Below are 23,219 nucleotides of genomic sequence, written 5' to 3' on the forward strand. Positions count from 1 at the left end.
GCCCCAATAATTTTATTAGTACTAATAACTATTCTGTGTGGCCTTTGGTTTTTCTTGTCTTTATTGCTGTTTCTAAATATCTAAATGCATGTAATTACTAGGCATAATTGTTGCACATTTAAACACATAATTAAAGCTAAGATGTGCGGGATTCCTGTGTCCTCTGTAACATCATAGCATCATCCATTCGTATTAGAGTGAAAAGTTGATCGTTACTGTAAGGACCTGGAGTAGAAGTGAATTCGTGACCCCATCAGTATCTTGTTTGTTTTCTGAGCATCCTGACATTCACAATTGTGGCCTTTGGCACTATTGGAAGTTTTCATAATGTCTTTATGTCTGAGTAGAGCAGCTCATTTCGTTGGTGGGACGTTGGATCTCCAGGGTGGCGCCAGGTCCCTTAGATCATGGAACACGCTTCAGGGAGGTGCTGCAGCCTTGGTTACAGGAAATGGACAGTATCTCATTCACCTGTGTCTTGCCTAAGCTGCAGGGGAAATCACCTACCTCCACTTTGAAGCTAACTCCTGTTTTTCCATGAGCTTTTTATTTTGCTTTTCACCTTGCCTAGAAATGGCTGCATGTCTTTTCCCGAAGGTGAAATTGTGGAGAATGGCAGCTGAATGCCCCACTTCCTCAACTCCCACCGATTCTGCAGGTCACCACACTGAGGCCCCCCAGATGAAATGGGAGGAGACACATATTTATTGAGTACAGCTACATCCCAGCCATAGTTAGGAGACTTATGTTCAGGCTTCACATTAACCCTGAGTGGTAGGTTTTACTCATGAGGAACCAAAGCCTGGAGGGAATCACCACATAGCTGGCAGGTACAGGCGGAGTGACGACCCGGGCTTCCCTCCTGCCACTCTGTGTGCTTCCAACAGGTACCTGAGCTGTTGGCCCTGTGTCTGTCTCCTGTTCAACCCTGTGAGCAAGGCTGCATCAGCCTGCCTTCCATCCGTTGGTCCATCTGTCCCTGATTGCACAAGTTGATTGTACTAATTATAAAACACTGGAAAACAGAAAAGTATAATTTTGAAAGTTAGCCATAATCTCATGGGCTACAAACACCTACTATTAATAATTTGGCGTATATTTTTTGGTCTTTACCTCATGTCTTCATATTTCCCCTCTCTCTAAACAAAGTCAGGATCTTACTATTTTATGCGATCTTTTTTTCCCACTCAGCTTTCTTTTATGAGCATTTTTCCATGTCTCTGAAAGCATTTCATAGTCACTATTTTTAGTGGTTTCATAACATTCATTGTGCAGATGTACTTAAAAGATTTTTTTCAGAGGGATACATTAAACATATGGAAGACTTCAAATAATATAGTTGTAAAAGTATTGTTAGGAAAATAATCACCTTTGGCTGCTAAGGTTTGACCATTCATTATATTCTGAAATACATGGAATGAAGGGCTCCCACCCTCACTAAGATTGCAGATGGGTCGATTAGTAGTTGTGTTTGGCTCGCATAACTGGGGAAGAGAGAAAGCCACAGTCATCACACAGGCCAGGAATCGGTGGTCACCGAGAGCCAGGGGAGCCATTAGCATCACGCAGACAGCAGGGGCAGAGGTCAGCATCTTTCCGTGGCTTATACTTGGAAAAGAAGAGAGTATTAACATCTGAACAGGGAAGAAGGTTGGCATATTCTAAAGGGGGCAGATGCAGGGAACCAGATTGGTAGAGAAACATGTTAAGGGGAGAAGATTGTGGGAAGGTAGAAATTAATTTCTTTCAGGAAACTTGTATTGAGTCATTTATGCAGATAAGGCATGAAGGGGCCAAGAAAAATGTTAGGCAGTTAGAAGAGAAGAAAGCAAAGGGAGAGTGGAGAGGGAGGAGGCGCTTCTGAGGAGCTAAATGCCTGATGGTCTCTGGCCATCTTGTCCCTGGCCGTGATGAGTTCCATTGCACATTGCCCAGGACCACCTCCCTTGACACCTTAGCCAGTCACCAGGAACCTGAGGATACCTGGGGATGTCAGACTCTGGAGGAGAAAAACACTGGGGAGCTCCCCATTGCACTCCAGTGGCCTTGGAGTTACAACTGAGGAGTCAAGTGAGTCTGAGTTGCCTGTGAACTGATTGAATAGTCCCCACCCGGCCACTTCCTGCTCTCAAGCGTGTTCTTGTCCCTGAGACCGCTGGGCCTGCCACCCGTAACTGGTTACTGAGCCTCCTTTTGCCAGCAGTGCATACTGAGATTCCAGATGGCTGTGGGGGGGTGCAGAGGGGCTTGGCAGAGGCCCCACAAGAGCAGTGGGAAGCCCAGCTTTGTGTTCACCTGTGAGTGACGCTAAGCCAATTCATTGAAAGTCCAGGGCAGTACTTGGAAAGTGCTCCTATTTGGTCTTCCTCCAAGTAGGACCTGATTTGGTAGCTCTACTTTGGTTTACATTACATAAACAGGGCCAAAGGGAGGCCTTTTAGGAGTTAGGGAGTGAATTATTTGTTTAGAACATACCACAGTGAGCCAAAAAAAAAAGCAAAACAGATATGAGTCTGTCTGTTGGCATCTGTGAGCTGTGACTCACCTGTTTGGGGTCCCTCTCTGTGGTTAACTCTGTGTCTCCTGCCTGAGTGGGGAGGACACTTTGTGTGCACCCTCCTGAGACAGTCATGCTCACAGGGTAGGGCCCTTTCAGCCTTGTCTTCTGTTATTTAGCTTCAGTCCTTGGAGCGATATTGATCTCCTTGGGTTCACTGTGTTTTAGGCGGTAAGCGACATGCACGTAGTTTAAATTTAAGTTACTGCATGGGTGTTTTAACTTCCTAGGGCTACCATAGCAAATTACTATAAACTTGATTGTTTAAAACAAAAGAAATTTAGGCTCTTACAGTTCTGCAGGCTGGAAGTCCAAAATCAGGATGTCATCATAGCCATGCTCCCTGTGAAGGCTCTTGGGAAGAACACTTCCTGGCCTTCCCCGGGTCCTCGTGGCCACAGGCGTTCCGGCTGCTTCACTCCTGTTTGGGCCTCCCCCGTCATATGCCACCTTATCTCTGTGTCCCCTCCTGGGCTCATAAGGACACTAGTTATCTTAGTCTGCTCAGCTGCCATAACAAAATACTATAGACTGGGTGGCTTCAACAACAGACATCTATTTTCCTACAGTTCTGGAGGCTGGAAGTCTGAGGTCAGGGTGCCAGCATGGCTAAGTTCTGGCAAGGGCTCTTCTGGCTCACAGATGGCCGCCTTCGTGCCATGTCCTTGAATAGTCTTTCCTTGGTGCGTGCACCTGGAGAGAGATCTTCTCTCTTCTTCTTCTTACAAGCCACCGGTCCTACTGGATTAGGGTCTCAGCCTTATGACCTCGTTTAATTTTAGTTACCTCCTAAAAGTCCTGCCTCCAAATGTAGTCGCATTGTGGGTTAGGAATTCAGCTTATTAATTTGGAGGGGGACCAGTTCAGTTCATAGCACCAGCCACTGGATTTGGGGCCCACCCTAATCCAGGAAGACCTCCTCTTAGCTAATTACATCTGCAAAGATGCTGTTTCCAAATAATCACATTCTGAGGTTCCAGGTGGACGTGCATTTTGGAGGGACAGTATTCAGCCACTACAAGGAGTTACAGTGAAAATAAACATCCCTTCCTCCCAGGATTCCCGGAAGGGACTCCATTGCCAGCTTCTCATGAATTCTTTCACAGATACTTTATGCAAGTATAAACAGATATGTATGTCAGAATAAAATACATTTACTGCATACAGTGACATGGACAGTAACATTGTTCTGTACTCTAATAATTTTTCTTGGGTCAGCTTCCACCTGCGGCACTGCCTATGCCTTTTCAATAGGTGCATAGTATCCTATAGTATGGATATTGCTATCATGTATTTAGTGATGGACATTTAGTTTATTTTGAGCAAATAAATTTAAACAACCACTTCTCTCTTCTTTGTCCCTTGTTCCTCCCCAGATGCTGCCCTACAGGTGGACACAGTGGTCCCCAATGCCACGGTTTCTGAGAAGGCAGCTTTCCAGCTGGACTGTAGCATTGTGTCCCGCTCCAGCCAGGACTCCCGCTTCGCTGTGGCCTGGTATTCCCTGAGGACTAAAGCTGGGGCGAAAAGGAGCAGCCCTGACATGGAAGAACAGGAAGAGGAAAGGGAGGAGGAGGAAGAAGAGGAAGAGGAGGAGGAAGAGGACAGTGATGACGAAACAGAGCGGACGGCCCTGCTGAGCGTGGGCCCAGATGCTGTCTTTGGCCCAGAAGGCAGTCCCTGGGAGGGCAGGCTTCGCTTCCAGAGGCTCTCCCCAGTGCTCTACCGGCTCACAGTGCTGCAGGCAAGCCCCCAAGATACGGGCAACTACTCCTGCCGCGTGGAGGAGTGGCTGCCCAGTCCTCAGAAGGAGTGGTACCGGCTGACGGAGGAGGAGTCGGCCCCCATTGGCATCCACGTTCTGGATACAAGTGAGTTTCCCAAGTACAGAGGAAGGAAGGATATAACTGTTGGTTCCAACTGTGTCTGGAAGATAAATTTAGAGCTTGATTATGGGTTAATAATAAATAGTTTTCTTTTTTTTTTTTGAGACCGAGTTTTACTCTTGTTGCCCAGGCTGGAGTGAAATGGCACTCACTGCAACCTCTGCCTCCCGGGTTCAAGAGATTCTCCTGCCTCAGCCTCCCAAGTAGCTAGGACTATAGGCACGCACCACCACACCCACCTAATTTTTGTATTTTTAGTAGAGACGGGGTTTCACTATGTTGGTCAGGCTGGACTTGAACTCCTGACTTCGTGATCTACCCACCTTGACCTCCCAAAATGCTGGGATTACAGGCATGAGCCACCACACCCAGCCATAAGTAGTTTTCTTAATGGTCATAGACATTTATTAGTAGGATTTGAGATATGGTAGGATTGGATATACTAGTTCATATAACTGACCCTTGATTACCCATGCAAAAACAGGGATAGAAATTAAAGTGATAATATACCATATAATCTTTATAATAAACTTGATGCTCCACCAGTTTTAATTTTAGTAAGATTTCATTATACTAGTATATTGTTCAGTGTTACTTTGTTATTTTTTTTGACTATTGGAACTCACCTTTAGTGAATTAGCAAGTGTTTCAGACTCACAACAGAAAGGGGAAAAAAATGAAGCCTGACTACCTCACTGTCATTATTTCTTTCTGTCCAGTTTCTGGGTCATTGTTATTTTGGAGGGTGACTTGGAAGTCAAGGTGGGTCTTGTATGTTGGGAGGACCAGCCTGGAAGGGCTGTGATATCACAGGAGAGCTCAGAGGGGATTTGCAGGCACCCAGAATGCAGTTTCCATGATCCTGAGGGACTTCCGCTGTGAACAGAGACTGGGGGAAGTATTGCTGGCCTGAATGTTTTGTTGGAACAATGCACTCTTGGTCGACTTGCCATCAAAACATGGAGTACATTAGACTAAAATGGTGTTCTAGTGTTCCCCGGGGACTAACGCTGGGGCGGAAAGGAGCAGCCCTGACCTGGAACACAGAGAGAAAAACAATTGCTGGGATTGTCAACTTCTTTTCAGCCAAAACATTCTACCACTTAATCTCGATTGAGTTTTTTAAGTTTGGGCCACAATTTCTTGCCTTGGTCACCCGGTATTCACATTGTGTTAGATAGAACCGTATGAATCTGGAGTTTTTCCGGTCAACAGTGGCTATCAGCAGCAGTTTCATGCACTTTGGAAATTGAGTAAGAGGCAGCTTAAATTTTCTTAATAATACTGATGAGTAACAGCTGTTCAGTGGACAGGAAAGCAGGCTGCAGCAGACATAGACCACGCTGTGATCCACTGAATAACCCACTGCCTCAAAGCGAAAGCAAAGCAGTCTAGGCAACATTTTACCTGTGCATTGTGGATGTCCATTATCATTAAGCTTCATCGAGCACAGACGTCACCCAGCAGCCTTATTTTACAGAGAAAACATGGGCTCCCAGAGGCTAGGCTCCTGCCAAGGTCTAAAGACTTACAGAGCAGCCCAAAACCTGTCTTGGGGCGCCTGGTTTATTCTCTTCCATATCCAGCTATAACTAATACTGTGTTCTTTGTGACCATGGACACGCTATGGATGTTTGTAAGTGGTCCATAATGACATTTAATTGATAACATTAATCAGGTAAGTATCATTTCTGGTAAAACTGCTCTCAGAAGCTGGCAGGAAGGGAATGTGTCATCATCCCAGAGAAGGAAGTTTGTAGGAGAACTAAGTGCAAAGGGGCATGTAAAATGCAGCCATGCAGGAGGCTCCGACTGAACTGGAGCAGCTTCTTCACAATCCTCGAGGCAGTCAAGTTCCCAATCAATAAATTACATTTCATTATGTGGCTTTCCAAGCAGCAATAATGGCTCTCAATGGAAAATAGAAGCATTGCTTTGCTGGAACGTACAGCTGTAAATTAGGAGAGGTGTTGTGAGAAAAAGAACATAAGGGTCGTCTCCCACCATTAATGGTTGGCAGGGGAAAGACAGGCAGTGTGGGAGTGTCACCGAGGAGCTTCCACTGGGTCAGGCGAGGTCTTCAGGAGGAGATGTGAGCAGTCCAGGTTCTCAAACCCACGCTCAATGTCTTGTCTCCCTCACTGTCCTTTTCAGGTCCCACCCTGCAGTCCATCATCTGCTCCAACGACGCACTCTTCTACTTCGTCTTCTTCTACCCTTTCCCCATCTTTGGCATCCTCATCATCACCATCCTGCTCGTGCGTTTCAAGAGCCGGAACTCCAGCAAGAACTCCGATGGGAAGAACGGGGTGCCCCTACTGTGGATCAAAGAGCCGCACCTCAACTACTCCCCGACTTGCCTGGAGCCCCCTGTACTCAGTATCCACCCAGGGGCCATAGACTAAGCGGGGGACGCCCCAGCAGATGTCGGCTATGGAGGAGCTGAGGCTCTCCCCTTGCTCTGTGATTGGACAGTTGACAGCACCCAAACTCGGGGGTGCCCGTGTGGAAAGCTGTCAGACTTGAAAAGTGTTCCGAGTTCCCAGTCAGTCACAGAGACAGACTGCCTCTCGGTGGCAGTCTCGGGTGGTTAGCTATTTGCGCGCAAATGTTGTGACCTGCCGTTAAGGTTTCTCGTTTCTGTTTTTAGTAATGTAGTGAGTAGCTCCAGGTGCCACATCTACTCACGGATTTATCTAGTATTCTCAGATAGGTGTTACAGGGCTTCTTCTTCTTTGTAATGTACTCTTTTTAAATCCCTTTGGTTAACCCCTTTTGGATCCCTTAATGTGGACGAATTTCTCTTACGTACAACTGACAGCAAAAGGAAGGACGAACTTTCTAGTGACAAGGAATCTCTTCCAAGACCTTTTGTTTTTGCACATTTGAAAATGCCACCCATGGATCATAACATACCCAAACATTTTTTACTTTCTTAAGACTTGACAATTGTGTGTAGTGTGGGCAAAATTCGTATCTTGTCTTTTCCCTCAGCTGGAGCTGCTGGGACCACGCTGTAGTCAAGATGGAAGCATCGACTTTTGCTTCACAGAACTGTGTATGTACAAGAGAAATCCTGCATAACCCCATTAGGAGTAGATGGTGCCTGGCCAGTCAGGGAGGCAAAAAAGGCTTCATCCCATCCTTGCCAAAATGTAAGAAAACTGTCTTGGAGAATGGGTCAAAAGCTCCAAATGGCACACACTTTCCAAATTAAAGTGGGCGGGGGGCTGCTTTTAGCAGCTACTGACTTGCAGATTTGTCAAAGCCAGTGACTAGAAAAGGAAGGGAGAAAGGCTGGCTGCTGGCTTGCTCTGAGCTGCAAGGGTGGCCTCTAACTGATAACTGTGAGCAGGTGGGCTTTTGTCTTCAGGTGCTTTGGCAAACTCTTAAAGTGTCCAGTGAACTTGGAAGGAGGCCCCTGAGCTGAGCACAGGGCCGAAGCAGCCACGGCGGACACCTGATGGAGGGCACTGGGCTGGTCGACACTGATGGGACAGTGAGGGGTGGGAGGGGGGCCTCCGGGGCCTGGTGTTGGAAAGTGCAGAGAAATATCTACCTCCCTGGAGGTGTGAAGACTAGGTTTTTCTTCTTCCTTCCAATTAGATTTTCCCTAAGGATATTGATGTCTTCCTTATTCATTTTTTCTCTCCCTGCCTCTCACTGCTATAATATCAGCCTGGGGGTGGTCCAGAGGCAGCCCTTTGTCTTCCTTTCTGTTTACCTAGTCTGGCAGACTGATCACAGTCATTGTCTGTGGGGTTTTCCCTTCCCTTTCTCAATCTCTTTTGTGGTTCTAAGTTGTTTGGTTGTTCATTGTTATGGTGGCTTTTTATTTTAATGCTCCTTGAGCCCCATGATGGCTGGTGTTCCCTGTTGTTTTACATTGTTGGGCCAGATGCATGTCCCTCTTGGGGCATCGTCAGTTGCAAATATTTCCTTTTTCTCACTTTATGACCATGTTCTTACACCCTTGCTTTCCATATTTTTCTGGCCAAGCGTGCCATCTCCCTTACTCTGGGAACTTGCATCCTGAGTCCCAAGAGGGGTCACAATTTGGAAAAAGTCATCAGGGATTCTGGAACTAAGTCTGATAAGAGATTCCAGCGAAGCCCTGTTCTGAGTACAAGCAGACTGCAGGGGAGGCTGTGGGATTTCCCCAGGCCATGCGGGTGCTGATCCTTCAAGGGTCTGCGGGTGTGCAGGTGGCCCCTTGGCAGATACTTTGCGGAGCTCCAGCTGAGGGAGCCCAGCGGCGATTGCTCAGCCATTTTCTGACAGACACACAGACCTGCCTTTTCTCTCCCAAATATACCAGTACCCTCCTGTGAGACAGTGTGCAGGCACCACCACCTTAATCCTGCTCTTGCCTGACATGCTGATTCTCATTTATTATGCTGCATCAACACATTAGAGGTACAGGAGCGGCGCAGTTGTGAAGAAAGAAGGTCTTTTGCCCTGTTTCTTTATTTCAGGGATGTGGGCTTTCAGTGGGAAGTTGCTGACTCCTAATTTACAGGCTGAGTCAATGAGGGAAGACGACTGGCATTTCCTCTGTCTAAATGGAAGGATGCCAGCGGGCTGGCAGGGATGGGGATGTGTAACCAAGATTTCAGTTTGAATCTGTTCACAGCGATAGAGAAGTAGGTGCTGCACGCAATTAAATATGTAAAGCAATTGCAGGAAATTTGAAAGGAAAAAAGAAACCCAAGCCAGTATTTTAATAACTGCTTTTTCTGTGTATTTTGTATTGGGCTGGGGGATAGCATCAAAGGTTGAGCTTTTCAAGCTTCCCAGGAAGAACCCCAGGACCTTCTTTCTTTGGCCATTTCTATGGAAATGCGATGTCAGATGAATGGTAATGGTGCCCTCCAGTGGCTGTGAGGCCTCACTGCGCATTGTCTACTGGAGCCTTAGTCTACTGAGACGGAGAGGAAAATGCTGAATACTCTCGATTCATCTATGTCTACAATGTTGCATTTATGAAAAACTACACTGTGCTAGGCGCATTCCAAGACATGCATATGACCACACCCTCTTTCACCGGGTGTTTCTGTAGCAAGTTTTCATATTCTTTTCAAACAATGGTTTCTCTGCGTTAATTATTGAAGAAAAAAAAAAAAAAAGATGGGGTAAGAAAACTACCCATGCATGATGTAGAGAGCTGTTGATTTGTTTTTGTTTTTTAAAGGAAAACTATTTGTAAGATGTTGCACTAAAACATTTTATATACACTTCAGAGACCTGTAGTAAATTATGTTGAAAATACGGCTGTTTACATTTACTGCAGTCTTCTATCCTTTCTCCTTACTAACCAGCCCCCTTCGTCTGTGGAACCGTGCCGTGGGGGCCAACAGTTCTGCCCTTCGCATTGGCCTGCTAGGCTCAAGGTCTGTGAATTGCAGTCTTTATTATTACACCCCATAACCGTCAAATGATAAAAACACCTCTTCCGCAAGACACTTCACTGCCATCTGCTGAAATGTATCATAGTAAATAGACACCTTCACCACGATGGTCAAGGCTCTGTTGTCCCTAGAGTTGTGCCACACAAAACACACCTAGTGCCTGAAAGGCAGGTTCAAAATGTAGATCTTATAACCTGTAGCGTTTTTGTTGGGGGATGGGGGTAGACGCCCGATGAGAAGGAGAGCAGGAACACAGGATAGCCATTTCTAGGGCCTCTGCAGCAAGTCCATGCCATCCTTTCCCAATTATGAAGTGCTGCCCTGGCCGTGAAATGCAGCAGGCATTTCCCAGAATGGAGATGAGAGCAGGAGTTGTGCATTCTAGTTCAGTGAGACTGCACAGCATGCCAGTCTCTGTTCCCTCTTCCAGTGTTGGGAGGGGTTTACATCTGCAAATTGAGAAGGATATTAGAAAGATTAAAGTCATAGCAGTGATACAGGATTAGTCAGAACCCATCTGTAATTCTTTAAAATTCATAGAACATGCAAAAGGAACTAGATGGTAAGAAGCAGACGGAGATACTTCCTTTTTTTCTTCTTTTTTTTCTAAGTCTAAGATTCAAAGGCTTTTGTGTATGCTTTCCTCTGCTCCTCAGCATCTATGGCTACACCCTTATCAACTCCTTGCAGCTGCTGGCTTGGCCAGGAGTTGAAAATGTGACTGCTTCTCTCTTGGGTACCCACAATGGTTCCATGTTAAGTCTCATGTATGATTTTTCCTGTTTTTTTTTTTTTCAAATGTTCTCTTTTTGCCAGGGAACATTTTAAGAAGGAAAATAGAGTATTACAGAATAAGATTACCCTTCTATGCCCTTTGTGCAAATCCACCCAGTATTTATATAAATGAAGTGAATGTATGTTCCCCCATGAGGCGTGCCATGAAAATGACAATTTGCATTTATGCAGGATTGGGGCAGTGTTTTGCTCACTACATTCTGAGATTCCTAAGCTTTATGGGAGTAATTAATTCCAAGGGTTTGGCAGAAACAAGAGTCGGGACACCCAAGAGTGGCATGCTAGGAAAAGCAGCCCCGGCCGCTTAAGCATCCCTCCTTTCTTACTTTCTTATCCTTTTACATTATACATCTCATACTTTTACATTATCTACAGTGACAAGAAGATAAAACCGGATCTTGCAACACTGGTCACAGCATGAAAAACACATCCACCCCTCCTTTTGATGGCATGTTCTCAGTATGTAAAGGAAGCCTTTTTGGCTCCCTGCCTAATGCATTGCAGGTCCAGCATTCCTGAGCTGCATTTGATTCACAAAATTAACTCAACCAGGCATATGAGTGCTTCTTAAAGTGCTTGATGGACAGCATTTCTCCTAATGAAAGACCAGGCACTGCTCCTTGGTCAAAGGAGAGTCCAACCCAAGGAAGCCTAATGAATTATTCCTCACCCAAAACCTGGAGACATGAACTGGAGGCAAGGGGCTTCCCCAGCCCCAGGGGACTGGGCTGTTCTTTCCTCAGCCCTGCTCTTAAGGTGGTTAGCAGCTCTTGCTGGCAGTCCAAAAGTCCCGTTACCCTATCCTGCTCCTGTATGAAGGGGTAAGAGTAGAGGCATTGGACATGGCCTCAGCTGGACTCCAAGTTTTGTCCTTTACTGTGTGCCCTTAGTAATTTACCTTCTCCAAGCGTCAGTTTCCTCATTTGCAGAAAGAAAGACAGCAATAAGATTAAGTTAATCCAAGTAACGCACTTCACACAGGGCCTGCTCAATAGATGTTTGTTGTATCACTTCCCAGCTCAAAACCTTTCTGTGGCTCCCCAGTGTCTAAAGGTCTGAACCTATCCTTCCTTTCTAAGTTGACCAGAGTTCCTACCTGCCCAGAGCAGAGGAGAACACTTGATTTCCCAGCATTTTGTTACACACTACACCTGCCTTGTGTTCCCAGTATCTACAGATGGTGGGGAATTTCTCGAGATACCAGGTTTTAGTGGTAGAGGACAGGGGCCCCAGAAGTTTCATTGATAAAGATACCTTTTACGATTTTATGGCTAACTTAAGAAATAATTAATGACTCTGCAGTATGGTTTAAGTGTCTTGAGTGACTTTGAGTCCCTACCTGGGGATAATGCAAGAAAGCACATACCTACTCAGTTTCACAACCTGCACATGTGTTGGTAGTTATTTGCGCAGCAGGGATTCCTGTTCATGGAAATGGATTCCTGCTCACGTAATAACTAAGAGTTCCGTGTACTCCCTCAGCTGGGCAGGGGCAACGCTGGTGCTTCTGTCTGCAAGAAAGGGGACAGACAGAGAGGCTGGTGTGAGGAGCTGGTTCTGGGAATAGTCATTTGGTCTGGGATTCAGGATGTGAGTGGAGGGCAAGCTCAATCCAGGCTGATGAAGAGGGGGCAGAGTGATGAGTGCTTGCCGCAGCTTGGGTTAGATGGGTGTGGGGAGGCTGGGCAGTGAGGGAGATGTGGATCTGACATCTCAGCCCGAGGGAAAGCCCACGGTTGAGATGGGGGAAGAGAGAAAAAGAGGAATATGAGAAGGGAGAAACCAAAGGCTGGAAATCCCAGCTCTGGGGATAAGGGAGTATGTTGCGGGAGGCCTGCACCTGGTAACCCTACGCCTACCAACAGTTGTCTAAAATGCTCCCTTTCCTTGTCATGTTGAGGAAAAGTGGTTCAAAGAGTCCGTCTGATGCAGGATCCCACAGCGCTGAAAAGATGAGGGGCCTCGGGTGACCCCTGCCCTTCCCCCTGCCTCCTCCAGCGGCTTTCTGGCAGCCACAGTCTCGTCCGGCCACGGAGCGGCCTCCAGCACGCCCCAAACGCTGAAGGGAAGCGCGGGAGGCCGGCAGAGACACCAGGGTTTTAAAACGCAAGCCACTTTCAATGAAAGAGTTTCTTACTTAAAATCGCGTATGGAATGGCGGCGGAATGACGGGAGGGACCAAGCTGGGGGACTGGACGGCGCCTCGGGGACACGGGAAGGAGGCGCGCGGAGCCAGGCCCCAGAGCGCGCGTGGGGAGTGGCAGCGGGAAGACGAGCGCGGCGCCGCAGAGGCCGGGCTGCGGGCGTGCGGGGGGCGGGGGGAGGGCCGCGGGGAGCCGGCCAGGGGCGGGCCGGGCGGAGTCCTACTTCTAGCTGTCCGCGTAGGCGGCGCTTGAACTTGGCGCTGCGCGCGGCCGGGCCCTGGCGCAGATGCCTGCCCGACGAGCCATGGCTGCAGGAAGCGGCGCGGGGCGGGCCCCGGGGGTCCTCGGCGTGGTCTGCCTGCTGCTCCGCTTCGGTGAGTGGAGCCTCCGCGACCGGCGGGGACGGGGCAGCGTCCGGGCTGGGTGGACGCGCCGGGCCCGAGGCGGCTGCGGGTCAGGGACGGGGTGGGGCGGGTCGCCGTGGGCCGGGAACGACTCAGCCGCGGGGGCCTTTTCGGGAAGAGAAAGTTGTGATTTCATCGCCGGTGTCCCTCTTGGGGTCAGCAGGGAACTTTGGCCTTAGGGAAGGACGGACCCCGGCCCGCTCGCCGCTCTAGCGCGGCCTCCGGGGGCCCCGCCCAGCCTGCGGGACCCAGTTCCTTACCCGCCTCCCCAGGGGCGTCGCCGAGCACTTCAGCGGACGGCAAACTTCTTCCAGCCGTGGACGCCCCTGGACGGGGTGCGGGCGCGGCTCCCACCTGCCCGAGATCGAGGCCCGGTGCCCGCGCCGCGCGGTGCGGTCTCCGCCGAGGGAACTTTTCAGAGTCGCCCCACAGCCAGGAGCGGGAAGTAGGGAAGCCCGGTAGGCAGCGGCGTCACGGTGGGATTCCTAAGTGGTGCGACTCCTGCTCTTTTCTCCTCCCCTCAAAGCCTAAAAGCTAGTGTCAGAGCTGTGCCCATCCTCACCATGTGTTGTCAGCCAAGTCGTCACAACAACCCCAGGAAATAGGTCCGTTTCTCCCCGTGTTTGCCTCCCCGCTCTCCTCCATCCTCCACACATTAGCCCCAGTCAGGCCGTAGCAGAACCTCGGGGGGTACATCAGTGACCTCCCAGCGAGATCACCTGTACTTGAGGGGTCCTCATGGCGGGCCCCTGCACCCCACTGCCAGCCTTCCAGGCCGTCCATCCGTTTGCTCAGCGTCCACTGTCAGTCCGAGAGGTCAATCTATGGATGACAGCGAAACGGGCGGGGTTGAGATAGGCTCAAAACTACTTGCATGATCAGGTAAAGAAGTGAGTGTTGTAAGAGAGGCCTAGGCTGGGCGTGGTAGTTCACACCTGTATTCCCAGCACTTTGGGAGACTGAGGCGGGGAGGCAGATCACTTGCTGGGAATTGGAGACCAGTGGGGCCAACATGGTGAAAGATCGACTCTACAAAAAATACAAAATTTAACTGAGCGTGGTGGTGCATACCAGTAGTTCCAGCTCAGCTCCGAACGCTGAGGTAGGAGAACCCCCTGAGTCCCAGAGGCAGAGGAACCAGTAAGCTGTGATTGTGCCACTGAACTCTAGCCTGGGTCAGAATATAACCTGTCTCAAAAAAAAGATGTCTGAGCTGTGGAAGTACAGAGGGAAGAAGAAGACAGTCTCTTTTGTGAAATCAAGTGTCTTTTTGTTGTGAAGCAGTCTTCCTAGGAGGGAGGATGTTTGAACTAGGCCTTCAAGGACTGGTGGTGTGTGGACATGTGACAATGTGGGAAAAGAATGCTAAGTGTCCCCTTTGGGAGTCTGAATTCTCTTCTGTGAGCTGAGAGAGCTGTTCCTGGGCCTTACAGGATCAGAACCATGAGCCTGCAAAGAATAATCTGTCAGCAACAAAGAGGAAGGGTGCAGTCAAGAGGAACTGGAGACAGGGAGGCCAGGAGGCCAGGGTGGACTACCATCACAAGGTCCAAAGAGCTTTGGGGAGTTCGTGTGCTGGTGGCTGGGGAAAGGAAGAAGAGATACACACAGGGATTAGTTGAATGAATGGGTAACTCCTCCAGGCAAGCTGGGCCCTCATTCTCTGGCACCTTGGGTCACTGCTGCCTGTACCTGTGTTCTCCCTTCCACTGCAAACCCAGTTTGCCCAAGCTCCACCTCCAACAGAAGATTATTTGAACTGTCTGTCCCTTCCTAGGTGTCTCTCTCACCTAATTCATGTATTCATTCAGAAGTCATTTCATTCAGTGAGCATATATTTATAACCTGCTCTACACAGGCCTTCTGAATGGGTATATCTCTGTTTCTAGTGATGGGCTTTTTTGGGGCCCAAGCCTGCCTCAATGGGGAAGCTGCAGACACAGTGATTAACAGCTGATACTGTTCATCATGAGATGCCTAGCTTTGGGTCCTGGCCTCACTCCTCACCTAAGTCATGAACTTGTGTGAGTTCCCTAACTTCTGTTCACTTCAGTACCTTCACTTTTGAAGAGAGCACCACTCAACATGAGGGAAAGGATAATAATAAACCCACTTAATAGGATTACTGGGAACATCAGTCATTCAGTGAATATTGACTGAGTGTCAATTATATGTTAAGCCCTGAACAATGGATGTGGGATACAGCAAGATACACACAGTTCCCTGCCTTTGTGAAGCTCACCTTATAGTGAGGGAGAGAGGCAGTACGTAAATTAGTGAAAACATGGATGCTGGATGGTGATAAAATAAATATTTACTAGTGTAGAGATGAGCAAAGCAAAGAAGTGGGGATGGAAGTGGTTAATATTTCAATTCAGTTTTTTTTGAATTTTAGAACATGTAAAATCTTTAGGACAGTTGTGAAATTAGTGCAGTGAACATTTGCATACTTTCTCCTTGAATCACAAGTTAACTCTCACATTAGTTTTCTTTGTACACACACATCTATTATTTTATTTATTTATTTATTTATTTTTGAGACGGAGTTTTGCTCTTGTTACCCAGGCTGGAGTGCAATGGCGTGATCTCGGCTCACCGCAACCTCCGCCTCCTGGGTTCAGGCAATTCTCCTGCCTCAGCCTCCTCACATCTATCATTTTTGCTAAACCATTTGAGAGTTTCAGACCTTATGACACCTCACCTCTAATTCGTCAGTATATGTCTCATAAGAACAAGAGCTTTCTCCAGCAAGTCACAGAATCATTATAGTCTGGAAATATGGCATTGATACAATACTGTTTTCCGGTAGAAAACCCAGAAGCCAGTCCTGCACCACATACTTCATTTGGTAATCATGCCTCTTTAATCCCCTTTAACCTAAAACTGTTGGGTTTTTTTTTTTTGGTACTTTATGACATCATCGTTTTTAAAGCATCTGAGCTGGTTGCTTTACAGAATGTCCCTTGGATGTGGATTGCCTGCTTCTTTCCTCATGATAAGATTCTGCTTGTAACTGTGAAGCAGGAATACTTCATAGTTATGTTGGGTCCTTCCAGTGTGTCACATCAGGAAGCAGACATGGTCTGTTTGTCGCATTATTAGAGATGTTAACTTTGGCTATTTGGTTAAAGTGAAGTTTACCAGATTTCTCCATTGCAGAGGCACCATTTTCCCTTTGTAAGTAATAAATGATGTAGTAAGTGATGTTTTGAGGTTGAGCGAATATCCTGTTCTCCAGCCATTGTTCATTCAATGGTTTTAGTATCCTATGGTGATTCTTCCCAGAATCCAATATCACTAAAATATTTTATTTTATTTTTTGAGACAGCCTCTCACTATGTCACCCAGGCTGGAGTACAGGGGGGCTATCACAGGTCACTCCAGCCTTGACCTCTGACGTTCAAGCAGTCCTCCTACCTCGGCCTTCTGAGTAGCCAGGACTACAGGTGCATGCCCATGCTTGGCTAATTCTTCTTTTATTTTTTTGTAGATACAGGGTTTCCCTATGTTGCCCAGGCTAGTCTTTTTTTTTTTTTTTTTTTTTTTGAGGTGGAGTTTTACTCTTGTTACCCAGGCTGGAGTGCAATGGCGCGATCTCGGCTCACCGCAACCTCCGCCTCCTGGGTTTAAGCAATTCTCCTGCCTCAGCCTCCCGAGTAGCTGGGACTACAGGCACGCATCACCATGCCCAGCTAATTTTTGTATTTTTAGTAGAGACGGGGTTTCACTATTTGACCAGGATGGACTTGATCTCTTGACCTCGTGATCCACCCGCCTTGGCCTCCCAAAGTGCTGGGATTATAGGCGTGAGCCACCGTGTCCGGCCCCAAGCTGGTCTTAAACTACTGGGCTCAAGTGATCCTCCCTCCTTGGCCTACCAAAGTGCTGGGATTACAGGCGTGAGCCACCATGCCCCGCCACTAAAATATTTTCAAATGGTAATTTTCTTTCTCTCCCTCCCTTCCTCTCTCTCTCCCTCCCTCCCTTCCTCCCTTTTCCTCCCTTTCTGACTTCCTCCCTTTTTTCTTCCTTCTTCCCTTCTTTCTTTCATTTTCTTCTCTCTTTTCTTTTCTGTTGAGATACAGTCTCACTCTGTTGCCCAGACTAGAGTACAGTGAAACAATTATGGCTCACTGCAGCCTTGATCTCCCAGACTCAAGCAATCCTCCCACCTCAGTTTCCAGGTAGCTGGGATTACAGGGACATACTGCCACACCCAGCTAATTTTTTTTGCATTTTTTGTAGAGACGGGGTTTCACCGTGTTGCCCAGGCTGGTCTTAAACTCCTGGGCTCAAATAATCCTTTCGAGCCAGTTTCCCAAAGCGTCGGGATTACAGGCATGAGCCACCCAGCAATTTTCTATTCTGTTTTTCTGTATATATTAGTTTATTTTCTTCAGTAATGAATAGCTTTTGCACACACATCCTCCCTTTTTTTTATTTTAGAAGGTTGTGTGGACTCATGGATTCTTTTTTAAAGATGGCATTCCTGTCATCCATTTTGATGCTCAGCGACCCCACATTTGACAAGTGGGAGCCCCTTCAAGCTTCAGAGTCCTTTTGCTGCATTCCTGTTTGATTTTAAACACTTCCTTACTTTCTGGCACAGAAGGATGTTCTGGACTCATTTTCCTGCCTCAGCCTTCAAATCATTACGTTTCCTGGTTTCTTTTAGTGAGAGAAGGTATGTAGACATCAAGTTCTGGGTGCTAGGTGTGCTCATGGGTACCGGAGTCATTGCTTCTTGGCCCTTTCAGTTTTCAAAGTTAAGAAATAGAGTTTTTACAAAGTCAGGAGTTCACAGTGATACCTCTAACACTTATAATCTTGCCGTTCAGTTCTTCTGCCTCTTCTGCTGTTCTGTATTTGTATCTCCTTACTCCCACAGTGAGAATTCTGTTCTTAGTAGCGTCAGTAGATTTCCCTAATCTACATTAAACCCCAACTCATTTTACAGTTGCTATACCAATCTACTACCCACTACAAACTTACTAGTTACAGTTACAGATTTGTTTACAGTTCCTTTTGTTTTTCATTACAGATAGTCTCCAACTTAACAATGGTTCAACTTAAGATTTTTCAACTCTACAATGAGTTTTTTGGGATATACTTCCATAATAAGTCAAGGAAAATCTGTATATCCCAGTGAAGATGTATGCAATACTATATTCAAAAGTTACTTGGATTCTTTTCCTTTCTAACTGCCCTTCTTAAACCAGGTAACACTCTGTGTACTTTTTTGTATGTCATTTTTGTCATTTAACCATACATCTGGAAAATCATTCCCTATCCCTTCGTAGAGATCACTTCATTCTTTTTCACAGCTGCATAGTCCCCCATAGGGTGGCTATATGATAGTTAATTCAGCTACTTTCTTCTTGTTAGTATTACATGGTGTGGTCAGGGAAGGTCTGTTTAATGGGGTGACAGTTGACCATACACTTAAGGAAGTGAGAGCTAGGCCAGAAAGCTATCTGGGGGAGTGGTATTCCAGGTATACTAGTCAGGGCCCTGAGACAGGCTTCAAGCATTTAAGAAACTTCAAGGAGACCATTGTGGCAGAGAGTGGTAGACAATGAAGTTATAAAAGTAGTCAGGGTTGGATCCTATAGATGAAGTTTTGTAGGGCCTTTTAAAGATTTGGCCTTTTTGCTTTCAGTGAATGGAAAGTTTTGAAAGATTTTGAACGGGAGTGAAATTATGATGACTTGGGTGTTTAAAAGAATTATTCTGGCTGCTGAATGAACAGTATGTAGAGGAGAGAAAAGGAAGAGCAGGGAGATTGGTTAGGCTGCAGGGGCAATGCAGGAAGGTAAGTACTGGGGATGAGAGATACCTGGATGTGTTTTGAAGGTGGAGCTGGCAGGATTTGATGTGGGCTTGCATCAGTGGAATGAAATGTGGATAGGGCCTGGGTAGTGCTGGGCAAGTAGTAAGAGCTCAAAAATATGAACTGGGTTGAGTATGGTGGCACATGCCTGTAATCCTAGCACTGAGAGGCTGAGGCAGGCAGATCTCTTAAGCCTAGGAGTTTGAGACCATCCTGAGCAACATGTTGAAACTCCATGACATGATTTGGCTCTGTGTGCCCACCCAAATCTCACCTTGAATTGTAATAATCTCCATATGTTAAGGGCAGGGCCAGGTAGATATAATTGAATCGTGAGGGCAGTTTCCCCCATACTGTTCTCAGATAATGAATAGGTCTTATAAGATTTGATGGTTTTATAAATGGGGGATCCCCTGCACAAGCTCTCTCTTGCCTGCTGCCATGTAAGACGTGCCTTGCTTCTTCTTTGCCTTCTGCCATAATTGTGAGGTCTCCCTCACGTGGTTGGGAGGCCTCCCTGGCCATGTGGACCTGTCAGTTCATTCAACCTCTTTCCTTTATAAATTACCCAGTCTTGGGTATGTCTTTATTAGCAGCATGAGGATGGACTAATACAGTAAATTGGTACTGGGTAGTGGGGTGCTGTTGCAAAGATACCTGAAAATGTGGAAGCAACTTTGGAACTGGTTAACAGGCAGGGATTAGAACAGTTTGGAGGACTCAGAAGAAGGCAGGAAGATGTGGGAAAGTTTGGAACTTCCTAGAGACTTGTTGAATGGCGTTGACCAAATGCTGCTCATCTCAAATAGAGATGAAGAATTTGTTGGAAACTGGAATAAAGATGACTCTTACTATTTTTAGTAAAGAGACTGGCAGCATTTTGTCTGTGCCCAATCTGTGGAACTTTGAACTTGAGAGAAATGATTTAGGGCATGTGGTGGAAGAAATTTCTAACTAGCCAGGCATTCAAGGGGTGGCTTGGGTGCTGTTAAAAGCATTCAGTTTTATATGTTCACAAAGATATGATTTGGAATTGGAACTTATGTTTAAAAGGGAAGCAGGGCATAAACATGCAGAAAATGTGCAGGCTGATGTTGTGATAGAAAAGAAAAACTTATTTTCTGAGGAGAAATTCAAGCCAGCTGTAGAAATTTGCATAAGTAATGAGAAACCAAAAGTTAATCACCAAGACAATGGGGAAATGTCTCTAGGGCATATCAGAAATCTTTATGGCAGCCCCTCCTATCACAGGCCTGGAGGCTTGGGAAGGAAAAAAACAGTTTCATGGGCTGGGCCCAGGGCCCCCCTGCTCTATGCAGCCTCCAAACATGGTGCCCTGCATCCCAGCTGTTTTAGCTCCAGCCATGACTAAAAGGGGCCAACATACCACTCAGGCTGTGCTTTAGAGGGTGTAAGCCCCAAACCTTGGTGGCTTACACATGGTGTTGGGCCTGTGGGTGCATAGAAGTCAATAATTGAGGTTTGGGAACCTCTGCCTAGATTTCAGAGGATGTATGGAAATGCCTGGCTGTCCAGGCAAAAGTTTGCTGCAGGAGTGGGGCCCTCATGGAGAACCTCTGCTAGGGCAGTGTGGAAGGGAAATGTGGAGTTGGAGCCCCCACATGGAGTCCCCACTGGGGCACTGCCTAGTGGAGCTGTGAGAAGAGGGTCATCATCCACCAGACCCCAAAATGTTAGATCCATCAATGGCTTACACCATGCACCTGGAAAAGCCACAGACACTTAATGACAGCCCATGAAAGCAGCCAGGAGGATAGCTGTACCCTTCAAAGCCACAGGGGTGGAGCTGCCCAAGGTCATGGGAGCCCACCTCTTGCATCACCTGAATGTGAGACATGGAGTCAAAGGAGATCATTTTGGAACTTTAAGATTTGATGACTGCCCTATTGGATTTTGGACTTCATGGAGCCTGTAGCCCTTTTGTTTCGGGCAGTTTCTCCCATTTGGAATGGATGTATTTACTCAGTGCCTGTATCCTCATTGTATCTAGGAAGTAACTAACTTGCTTTTGATTTTACAGGCTCATAGGTGGAAGGAACTTGCCTTATCTCAGATGAGACTTTGGATTTAGATTTTTGGATTAATGCTGGAATAAGTTAAGATTTTGAGGGACTGTCAGAAGGGCACTACTGTGTTTTAAAATGTGAGGACATGAGATTTGGGAGGGGCCAGGGTGGAATGATATGGTTCAGATGTGTCCCCACCCAAATCTCACCTTGAATTGTAATAATCCCTGTGTCAAGGGCAGGGCCAGGTAGAGGTAATTGGATCATGAGGGTTGTTTCCCCCATACTGTTCTTGTGGTAGTGAATAAGTCTCACAAGATCTGATGGTTTTATTAAGGGGAGTTCTCCTACACATGCTGTCTGTTGCCTGCCACCATGTAAGATGTGACTTTGCTTCTTTTTTGCCTTCCGTCATAATTGTGAGGCCTCCCTGGCCATGTGGAAATGTGAGTCCATTGAACCTCTTTCCTTTATAAATTATCCAGTCTCGGATATGTCATTATTAGCAGTGCAAGAATGGACTAATATACCCCATCTCTACAAAAAATTAGCTAAGTGTGGTGGTGCACACCTGTAGTCCCAGCTACTTGGGAGGCTGAGGTGAGCCTGGGAATTGCTTGAGTTTGGGAGTTTGACGCTGCAGTGAGCCGTGATTACATCACTGTACTTCAGCCTGGGTAACAGAACAAAAATTAAAAATTAAAAAGGTAGGAACTAATTTATTATTAACAGAGTCTGTCTTATTCTGTCCTTGACATTTCACGGATCCTTTATTGTCAACTATCTTCATAACTAGATTTAGATTCCTTATATGCAGGAGTCAAGTCATGTATTATTTAAAAAAAAAAATTCCTTACACTGATCTGTTTTTTTCAATAGCACAGATTGTTAAATCTGGATATTAGATGACAACGTATTTGTCAAACATTTCTTCATTTGAAATTATCTCACATTATTATGTGAGACTTGTTCATGTGCTTTGCTGCAGTCAAGATGTAGACAGCCTTTTTTAAAAAAAAATTTAGCAAAGATAATCCAAGTTAAAATAGTGTTGTGTGTTCCTATAGGAAAACTAGGCCAGTGTTATAACAGAATGTAAATAATAACAGCTGCTAGGATGTAAGCACATGCTCTGTGTCAGGAGCTGTGCTTCAGATTTGAGACGTTTTTATTTAATTTTCACACTAATATTATTACATAGGGAACATTTAATAGGAGAACAAAGCTTAGGTAGGTTTAGTAATGTGTCTAAGTTCACACAGCTAGTAAGTGGCAGAGTGAACTTGAACTTTGATTCTGTCTGAATCAAAACCTATTCCCCTGTATGCTCTGTTTTAGCCCCAGCCTGAGATCCTCCAAGCAACTTTTTGAAGTTGAGTACTACTGATTTCTTACTTATGACATGTGTACGTTGTCCAGGGAAATTCTGCTAAAACATGTGAAGTTATATAGGTCAACGCAATTACCAGTCATGCAAAATTGTATTTAATATCGTAATTTGTAATGGTGGAAGGGGCTTCTTTGGGACATAGAATTTGCAATGGGAATTTATTGATATATTTATTATTAACATTTTATCATATTTACATTTTCTCTAGGTACCCACATTTCACTCCTATGGACTTTTGCATAATCCCAATAACATTATAATGTCTATAAAAATTAACACTAATCCTTTAAATCACCTTTTACCCGTATTTGAATTTCCCCAATTATCACAGGAATGTCTTTTGTTAAGAACCCAAATCTAATCAAGTTTCACTCATTGTATTTGTTGCTATGAGCATCTTTCAGAAGTTTTAAAAGAGGCTTAGAATCTCTTTTTAAGAACCAGATTGAAGAATTTATTTTATTGACCTCCTTGTCACTCCAACATTTCTTTAGGAAATGCAGGCTTTGAGGGTAGGTAGTGATTTCTCTGTTTAAAAGTAGAAACTTTGTCTACATACATCAGACCTTATTTGTGTAAGTTTTCTGTCTTTTGGTTTCTTCTCATGCTGTTTCTTCACAAATGCCTAAGCCTTTCTGAAGCTTTACTTGAGGGGTGACCAGAAGAAGCTTTTACTTAAGGACACAGTCCCTTAAATTCAGCCATGACAAATCTCACCTTTCATCTCAGAGTTGTAAGCGAAATTAGGATGCAACAGTTTCCCTTTTCTAGACAAGTT

At 46.1% G+C, this 23,219-nt stretch overlaps 2 protein-coding genes and 1 long non-coding RNA gene across 7 annotated transcripts in view; 2 read left to right on the top strand and 1 right to left on the bottom strand.

Annotated features, from left to right (window-relative positions):
- IGSF3 (immunoglobulin superfamily member 3) overlaps window positions 1-9,721 on the top strand; it is a 103,064-nt gene extending 93,343 nt beyond the window's left edge. For all 4 annotated transcript variants that reach the window (XM_012458869.2, XM_021674153.2, XM_021674155.2 and 1 more), the window contains 2 exons: window positions 3,934-4,428; window positions 6,598-9,721. In XM_012458869.2, the coding sequence (XP_012314292.2) occupies window positions 3,934-4,428; window positions 6,598-6,848 (746 nt within the window). In that variant the 3' untranslated portion in view covers window positions 6,849-9,721. The remainder of the gene's footprint in view (window positions 1-3,933; window positions 4,429-6,597) is intronic.
- Window positions 9,162-12,089, bottom strand: LOC135273429 (uncharacterized). The gene is made up of 2 exons (XR_010341232.1): window positions 12,013-12,089; window positions 9,162-10,300 (listed from the first exon to the last, which is right to left on the bottom strand). It is a non-coding gene; the product is annotated as an uncharacterized LOC135273429 (long non-coding RNA).
- Window positions 12,090-13,088: 999 nt separating this feature from the next.
- CD58 (CD58 molecule) overlaps window positions 13,089-23,219 on the top strand; it is a 57,130-nt gene continuing 46,999 nt past the window's right edge. The window contains exon 1 of one of the 2 annotated variants that reach the window (XM_021674156.2): window positions 13,089-13,164. In XM_021674156.2, coding sequence (XP_021529831.2) covers window positions 13,095-13,164 — 70 coding nt within the window. In that variant the 5' untranslated portion in view covers window positions 13,089-13,094. Of the gene's footprint in view, window positions 13,165-18,279; window positions 18,414-23,219 lie in introns of those variants that run through there. The other variant, XM_064372657.1, reaches the window with a different exon arrangement.

Source organism: Aotus nancymaae, unplaced genomic scaffold, assembly GCF_030222135.1.
Source record: "Aotus nancymaae isolate 86718 unplaced genomic scaffold, 86718_ANA_hifiasm-v0.15.2.pri h1tg000007l, whole genome shotgun sequence".
In the NCBI taxonomy this organism is placed as follows: domain Eukaryota; kingdom Metazoa; phylum Chordata; class Mammalia; order Primates; family Aotidae; genus Aotus; species Aotus nancymaae.